Below are 8,196 nucleotides of genomic sequence, written 5' to 3'. Positions count from 1 at the left end.
AGAGTTGTGCTTGAAAAGGGAGAAATTTTTGTTTTTTTGTTGTTTTGTCCTTTGAAAGAAAAGAAAAAAAAAGTGCCGTTTGGGTTTCTGTTGTTCTTTTGCTCGAAGATGATCCGACTGATTTGGAGGGGAAAATGGTTCAATTGTGAAATTGCCCCCCCAAAAAATCCTCCCCACCCTCATCTTGACCCAACCGGGTTCAGACAGCAGCTCCCATGAGGCACCTGACTTCTGCATGTCTTCAGAGGAGGAAATAAAAGCAGAGCTGGAAAACGCAGAAGGGGCGAGAGCTGCAGGAGTTTCCGAACTTCCCATTGAGCCATAGGAAAATGACGTGCGCATCGTGACCAAAGTGGCAGCAGCAGGGCAGCGGCGGGCGCGAGTGGGGAATGCGTATTGAACAATTACACCGACGGCCCAGGAAGAACCCCTCGGCTCCCGGTTTCCTCTGTCAGCTCCCGGAGCAGGGTGGTGATGTGTGTTTGATGTGTGAGCTGTGAAGGGCAGGATGTGTGTGTGTGTGTGTGTGCACCACACAGCAAAGGAAAACAAAAATCCAAATCAAAGATGGCCACCTCAGCACCATCTCCTCCTCCGCTGGAAACAAGGTTGTGCATCAGCCCTTCCTGGTGCCCAGGATGCTTTTGAAAGGAAAAAGAAATGCACCCCTCCCCCGGTCTCCTGCAGACTTTGCTGATGGCTTGGCATTAAAAAAGAACCGAACTCAGAACCCTGTCAATGAGTGAGTTTAAGAGTCCCTTCCCCACCGTGCCTCAGTTTCCCCCAGCTGACAAATACTGGAAGGTCAGCACCGGATTCAACATAATTTCTATCCAGACCCCAAACAGTCCCCACCCCCATCTCTCTCTCTCTCTCTCGCTCGATATAGCTCTCTCTTTATAACTCTCTATATATCTATACAGATTATGGTTTTTGGCAAAGTTCGTATAGAAGACAGTGGAGGCCATAGGAGGATGCTCCATCCGCCCCTCTCTCTCCGTCCCAATCGGATCCCTCTTTGACATCGCCAAGGTGCATATGTGGGGGAGCAGGGATGGCCTACACCCGGGTGCCAGTGTGTGGGGAGGGTTGTGCTGCGACTCTGATACAGGCCCAGCCGGCCCCTCCCCCATGGTTCTGATCTGTTTCTTAACACGCCTTAAAAAGAAAATGGGTTTCCCTGCTCCACTTCTTTTTGATCTTCTCTCCCCACAAAACCAACGTAAAGAAACAGAAGAGGGACGACCTTAAAAAACGAAAAAATTGAGCTCCTGTGTCCGGCCCGGTGCCTTTTTCATTCCTTCCTTCCCGCCCCTCCTCCTTCCTTTCCTTCCCTTCAAAAACAAAAGTCGCAACCCCCCGATTTCCACCCTCCCATCTCCACCAGGTGGGCAGGAGGAAGCTAGACAAGACGGCCCCCCCTTCCCAGAGGAGAGTCACGCCACCTCTCCTCCTTCCCCTGGCCTGTATCCTTCTGCAGTGCCCCACCCTTCTCTCTCTCAGCATCCCAGGGCAAAAATTAAAAAGGCCAGGCCACGGCCCGGGGGGAGGGGCTCCTTTTGGCAAAGGTGGGATGAGGTGGGGGGGAGAGTTGGCGGCTTGGGACGGCTCCTCAGTCCGCTCCTGGCTTTCAGAGACTGGTCACCAGCTGCATTTGACCGTCTCCCTCTGGCACTGGGCCCTCTAAGCCGGCTTGAACCAAGTAGCCGTCAGTGCTCGGTCTCCGGACCTGGTAGTAGGCTTGGAGCTGGCTGCGGGGCACCAGGGCAGGCCGGTTGGTGTAGTAGATTTCGTTGATGGCTTGGGTGTGGGGGAGGATTTCCCCCACCGCCTCGGGGCTGCTGTCCGGGTAAGGGGAGTCTCTCAGGTTGGTCATACTCGTGTACAAGGAGTCCCTGTTGGGGGAGGGGGCCTGGCCGTCTCCGCCCTCGGTCAGGTCGGCCGTGCAGCTCTCGGACTCCTCCAGGTCGCTCTGGTAGAGGATCGACTGAGCCCGTTGCAGCAGCAGCGGCTCCTCCAGGGCCTTGTACATGAGTTCGATCTCCAGGTTCTCCTCGTGGCTCAGGGCCGGGCCCTCGGGCGCCGCCGCCGCCTCCTCCTCACCAGGCCCACCGCCGCCGGGGGGAGCGGGCGGGCCAGAGGGGTTGCTGGGCTCGGCCGGGCCGGCCCCTCCTGCAGGGGGCGCCCCCTTGGCCGTGCCGCCGCGCCCCACGTAGGTTGTTGTGCACCAGCTCCGAGATGATCATCTTCTCGAAGGCGGCGGCGTCGCTGAGGTTGCGCCGGCAGTCGGCCATCTTGGCGCCCTCGGCCGGGAAGTCAGCACTGCGGAGGGAGTAGCTGTTGTTGAAGTTGCCGTTGAGGGGCAGGGTGTCCATGCCGCAGGCGTCCCGGCTGTTGTTCAGGGGGTGCTCTGCCGGGGGCGGGGCAGGGGAGAGAGAGAGGGGGAGTTAGTGGGGGGCGGGAGGGAGGCACCAGGGGGGCGCTCCCGGGACTCTTTGGAAAAGGGCAGGGGGTAGGCGTGAGCAGGGAGCTCAGCGAGGGCTGGATGGCAGGGTCGGAGGTCGTACCCCCACCCCCCATCACCACTATGGGGGTGTGATTGGCCCGGAGCTCCCATGTGGTGTCTGATCAAAGACTCATCAGCTCCCGCTGCCAGGTCGGACCCAGCCTCAGGGGTGGAAATGGGCCACGGCTGTTCCCCCCCACACACACGCCCCCATCTTCAGCCAGAGCCAGGTGCTGTTTTGGGCTGGGCTTTCTGATGGGAGCTGAGAACCCAGCCCCTCAGATCTGGGGGCGGGGCACAAGCTGGTCAGACATAGCAGAGCCCCACTCCCCTGCTGGGTGGGGGGCTGACTCCCCAATCCTGTCCTGTGCGCCTCCCCCAACACACAAACCTGCCACCCCCCAATGTGCAACCAAGTCTGTGAGGGTCTGAGATAGTGGGCCCCTTTCCCCCCATCTCCAGCTCCAAAACATTGGGACCCCTAGTGCTGAGATCTGGGGGACCCACCGCCCGAGCTGGGGAGCCCCCCGTCCTCTGCTGCTCAGGCGCATCATAAGGGACAAGGCTGCCTTGCTCTGAAACACCAAGTATTGACTGCTGGTCAGATACTGGACTACATGACCAAAATGGTCCATCAGGAGGGTGATATGAGACTATAGGGACCGTGGGGCTGATCTGGTTCAGCAGGTGGGCAGTACAGGTGTATAGGGACCAGGGGTCTGATACGGCTCAGCAGGAGGGCGATACAGGACTATAGGGTCCACAGGTACAATCAAGCCCAGCAGGAGGGCAATATAGATGCGTTCCCATAGGCCACTAAGACACGGTCCCAGCGACAATTATTCAGAGTCTCCCTCTCTTGTCCAAGGCAGTGAATGCAAGAGTTGAACCCCATTATAGAACTGCCCACAGCGCCCCCTGCTGGGAGAGGCCGGGACTGGAGTAGCTGGGAGCTCCCCCCACAGCCAGCATTCCCGCCCTGCTCCCCACAGCGCCCCCTGCTGGAGAGGCCAGGCTCCACGCCAGCTCCTGGCTGCCTGCACCGTCGTGTCCTGGCTCTGCCCCACCCCCAGCCTGCCAGTCAAACTAGCAATGAAGGAAACATTACTGCGAAATGGAACTGGAAAGGAGGGACGTACTGGACTCTCGGAAGCTCCCTGCAGGTGGCACCAGCGAGTGGAGAGGGGGAGACAAGAGAGAGAAGGTTATAGGGCAGGCAGGGGGCAGCACCCCCAAAGCAAACACTGACCCCCGCCCACCCATGGACCTCTCTGTGCTTCCCTACGGCCCCTCCTGCTGGGAGACAACGGGGCTGGAGTAGCCAGGAACCCTCCCCACAGCCAGTGCTCCTGTCTCGCTCCCCACAGCGCCCCCTGCTGAGAAAGGCGCAAGACTCAAGAACTCCCTTCTTGGGAGGAGATTTAAGGGGACCACACCACACCCCTACAGGGCTCCCCCCAAATACCGGCCAGGAAGGAAAGTGGGATCCCAGTGAGTGGGTCCCCTCCAGGGATGTCCCCAGACTGGGGGACTTTGGGGGGTGGCGGGGTGTGTCCTCGCACCTGGGGCAGAGCGAGGGGGCCGGGGGTCTTACCTGGGGAGTTGAAGACGGGGGGCGAGGAGGGGTTGAAGCCCACGGACTCGGCGATGAGGGTGTTGTAGGGGCTGGTGCCGCCCCGGGTCTGCAGCACCGGGTTGGTCAGCAGGTGGTTCCCCATGGTCCCTGCAGCGGCAGCAGAGGCAGGTGTCAGCTCCCCTGCGGGGCCCCCAGCCCCCGAAGCCCAAGGGGTAATGGGGAACGTATCCCCCTGCCGGGCAAAGAGCCGACCCAGCACACCACCCTGAGCAGGGCTGGCTGGGGCAGTGCAGGGATCTGACGCCACCAAGGGAGAGAGTCCAGGGGCTGCAGAAAGCCGGGTGAGGGCCCTTGGGGGGGGCTGGGGGTCCTGGCTGGGGGGGGGTCTCACCTTGGTTTTGGGTGGGGGTGCTGGGTGTGGGGGTTTCACTTCGGTTCAGGGTGGGGGTGCTGGGTGGGGCAGTCTCACCTTGGTTCAGGGTGGGGGTGCTGGGCAAGGGTGCTGGGTGGGGTGGTCTCACCTCGGTTTAGGTGGGGTGCTGGGTGGGGGGGTCTCACCTTGGTTCAGGGTGGGGGTGCTGTGTGTGGGGGGTCTCACCTCGGTTCAGGGTGGGGGTGCTGGGCAGGGGGTGCTGGGTGGGGGCGGTCTCACCTCGGTTTAGGGTGGGGGTGCTGGGTGTGGGGGTTTCACTTCGGTTCAAGGTGGGGGAGCTGGGCAGGGGGTGCTGGGTGGGGAGTCTTACCTCGGTTCAGGGTGGGGGTGCTGGGTGGGGGTCTCACCTCGGATCAGGGTGGGGGTGCTGGGCAGGGGTGCTGGGTGGGGGGTCTCACCTCGGTTCAGGGTGGGGGTGCTGTTGATATCCCCCGCCATGAAGCTCGACTCCGTCTGTTTCCGGACGGTGTCGTTCCACATTCTCCGGATCCGACTCTGAGAGAGACACGGGGGGTGTTTGTCGGTGGGGGAGCTCAGACACTGACACTCCTGGCTGCCTGTCCCACCCCCAGAGACCCCAGCCCTGCCTGAGAGTTTGGCACCTCCCCTCCACCCCGCCCCCACCCCCAGGGAGGATTCTGTCTGTCCATCTGCAGCCCTAGGGGAGGGCGCTGTCCCCTGCCCCCCATCACACCCCCTGCACTAGGTAAGGTTCTGTCCATCTGTCCCCAGCCCTAGGACGGGGCTCTGTACGTCTGTCCCCATTTGCCCCCCCCACTCCGATCCCATCCCCAGCCCAGGGAGGGCTCCGTTCACCCCCCCCCCCGCCCAGCGCAACGAGGGTTTTGCCCCCCCCGAGCCCAGGCAGAGCTCTGCCCCCAGTACCTGCGTGCCCGTGTAGTAGCGGTTGTTGCTCCGAATGGCTGAAGTCTTGAGGGAGCCGAGTGTGGCCCCCGGGGGGCTGCGCAGGCAGCAGGACGCGTGACGCAGGCATTTACTGAACTCCCTGTGCACCTGTGGAGGCGAGGTGGGGGGTGGGGACGACCGGGGTTAGTGCACCGGGCTGGGAGACCCCCTGCTAGCCCAGCCCTGGGCTCCCCCTCCCTAGTTCTGCTGCTGCCCCTCACTCCCGACCCGCAGCCCCTGCTACCCCAGCCCTGGACTCCCCCGGGCTCTGCCGCTGCCCCTCTCCTGGCTGAGGGCAGTGCCTGACCTTCTTCTGCAGGGCACAGTGGAAGACGAAGATGAACATGCCCTGGAAGGCGTTGAAGGTGGTGAAGAGATAGGCCATGACGATGGACTCCTTGTTGATGAAGAGGAGGCCGAAGGCCCAGGTGAGTCCCAGGAGGAAGAGGAGAGCGATGGCGCCCAGCGCCCAGGACCTGCAGGGGAGAGACACAGAGAGTTACCCATGGCATCCACACACTTCGCCTGGTGCTGAGGTGCAGCCACCTCTGGGGTGGGGCATGGCAGCTGTTTATACAGGGACCCCTCGCCTGGCGCTGAGATGCAGCCACCTCGGGGGTCACCCGTGCCCTGTCCAGCTGGGCTGGGGCCAGTGCAGTGTGTCCCCAGCTCCTCCCGGAGGCGGGGGCGTCAGTGGGGGGACCCCAGCACCTGCCGACCCGGCTTCACTCACTTGATGTTGTCCAGGCGGCTGGAGTCGGGCTTGAGCACGGCCGTGCTGCGGCTCATCTTGTGCAGCGTGATCATGAGGAAGAGCAGGTTGACCTGGGGGCGGGGGAGCCGTGAGACCCCAGCTCTGCAACAGACCCACCCCCTGCCCCTCCGACCCCTGCCCCTGCTGGCTGCGAGGCCTCCTCTCCCCTAACCACTCTGCAATCGCTCCCCCAGCTGCCCCACATTGGGAGGGGCTGTGTCTCTGCCCCTCCCCGCCGTGCTGTGACCCCTCTGCCCCACTCTGAGAAGGGCTGTAGGAGGGTTTCTTTTGCTGTTTGTCCGAGGCCCATTTCTGTGAGCCAGGATATGGCTCCACTGGCCCCTTATTCCCCAGTGCGGGTTAGTGGGTTCTGGGAGGGGCTTTACCCAGGAACAGATCAGAGCCAAGCCAATGAGCCTGAGAGCTCTGAGCTGGGGTGTTGGAGTTAGACTTAGGGGAGAGCGCTCCCTGCTGCGTGAGGGGCCAGTGGCTGGAGCTGGTGGGAGAGGTTGGGTGCTGGCACGCCTGGGTTCTAGCCCTGGCTCTGGGAGGGGAGTGGGGTCTAGTGGTTACAGCAGGTGGGGCTGGGAGCCAGGACGCCTGGGTTCTATCCCCGCCTTGGCAGTGGCGATAATGATGCTGATCCCTTCCTGGGGGGTTGCCTGAGGCTGGGGGAGCGGCTTGTCACACTGCAGGAGTTGGGACATCTCTGCGCTTCCCCCCACAGCACCTCTGGACTCACCACGATAATGAAGGAGACGGGGCCGATGAAGCTCCAGATGAAGTAATTGTCCACTCGGAGCCAGCAGCTGTGGGAAGTGGGGGAAAGAGTGTTAGCTACAGGCAAGCTCCCATTGGGGAGGACACCTAAATCTCCCTCACCCCTTCTGGGGCTGCCCCAGGAGGCTGAGCACTGCAGAGAAGCTCTGGGGCACAAGGACCACTCTGGATTTCCCCCATATGCCTCAGCACCAATGCCAGTGCCCTGACCCTGACCAGGGCATATGAGTTTGTACTTTTTTGGTATTTTCCTAAAGGACGGTGAAGACTCATTGGATGGCAACCCTTAAAACATGTTGATTTGCATTTAAATGTATCTATTACACTCCATTGGGCTTGCTAAGCAGGACAATTCGCTCGATCTAGCTGAATTTATTGAAGCAAGTCTATAGCTTCACATGCGTCTCTTTAGACTCTTGCTTTTTACACTTTTGTATGATGTTAGAAAATGGTGAATGACGCATTTCTTATTCACCAGCGTCATTTTTTACTTGGGATTTGTGTCAAGCTGCCTTGGGCTAGAAATTGGAATTCAATTAAAAAGGCACAATTTTTAAAATGCTTTTCATGACTTAGTTAAATAAAACTCCCTTAACCGTGCTGGGAAAAAAGCAAATTTCTCAAACCCTGGTTTGCATTTAAACCAAACTGATTTATGAAACGAAGGGAGCGTTAGCCGCAGTTAGTGAATCAAAGTGATTGTTGCTGGTCACCCTGTGCGCCAAGATTTTAGAACTAGTAGATCTCATCCTCTCACACTTGGTTTTATTCACAGATTGGAAAAGGAAAACAAACTCTCCCACATTTTCAACTCCCAGTTGGGTTTTCAACTTTGAATGAACTGAGCTGAACTCGTTGGATAAAATGCAAAGGACACAGATAAGGCTACTGCTGTCACGAGCTGGTTTAGTTCTTCAACAAACTCCAGTTCCAGGTGCTGAGCCAGTGACTTCCACCACTTCAGGGATTTTGACTTTCTTTAAAGTTTGGCAGCAAACGTTTACTGCTGCCTATTGCTTTTGTAATTTGATTACAATTACTGTAATAGATCAGAATAAGTTTAGGCCTTAACATCAGTTTGTCAATTTCAAATTCAATTTTGAATAGCTTTGTTTTATAGAGAAACAGAATTAATTTAAAAAATGAGATTTTAAATTTTTTCATGTTAATTTTTATCCAACCTGCTGCTGGGACTCACACCCATTGGTGTCATAGCCCCACCCATCTGAGCACTCATGCCC

General features: G+C 59.0%; 1 protein-coding gene and 1 long non-coding RNA gene across 6 annotated transcripts in view; one reads left to right on the top strand and one right to left on the bottom strand.

Moving 5' to 3' along the window:
- Positions 1-4: 4 nt before the first annotated feature.
- ADGRL1 (adhesion G protein-coupled receptor L1) overlaps positions 5-8,196 on the bottom strand; it is a 93,722-nt gene continuing 85,530 nt past the window's right edge. For 3 of the 5 annotated variants that reach the window (XM_039514165.1, XM_039514166.1, XM_039514169.1), the window contains 8 exons: positions 6,918-6,984; positions 6,155-6,246; positions 5,729-5,897; positions 5,401-5,529; positions 4,914-5,010; positions 4,101-4,229; positions 3,646-3,663; positions 1,971-2,410 (listed from right to left, as the gene is read on the bottom strand). In XM_039514165.1, coding sequence (XP_039370099.1) covers positions 2,100-2,410; positions 3,646-3,663; positions 4,101-4,229; positions 4,914-5,010; positions 5,401-5,529; positions 5,729-5,897; positions 6,155-6,246; positions 6,918-6,984 — 1,012 coding nt within the window. In that variant the 3' untranslated portion in view covers positions 1,971-2,099. Of the gene's footprint in view, positions 2,411-3,614; positions 3,664-4,100; positions 4,230-4,913; positions 5,011-5,400; positions 5,530-5,728; positions 5,898-6,154; positions 6,247-6,917; positions 6,985-8,196 lie in introns of all 5 variants that reach the window. The other 2 variants (XM_039514170.1, XM_039514168.1) reach the window with 2 other exon arrangements.
- LOC120391005 lies at positions 2,193-8,010 on the top strand. The gene is made up of 3 exons (XR_005591195.1): positions 2,193-2,315; positions 5,741-5,849; positions 7,731-8,010. It is a non-coding gene; the product is annotated as an uncharacterized LOC120391005 (long non-coding RNA).

This window comes from Mauremys reevesii, linkage group 25 (assembly GCF_016161935.1).
Source record: "Mauremys reevesii isolate NIE-2019 linkage group 25, ASM1616193v1, whole genome shotgun sequence".
Taxonomy (NCBI): Eukaryota; Metazoa; Chordata; order Testudines; family Geoemydidae; genus Mauremys; species Mauremys reevesii.
This window is presented reverse-complemented; position numbering and strand designations above follow the sequence as displayed.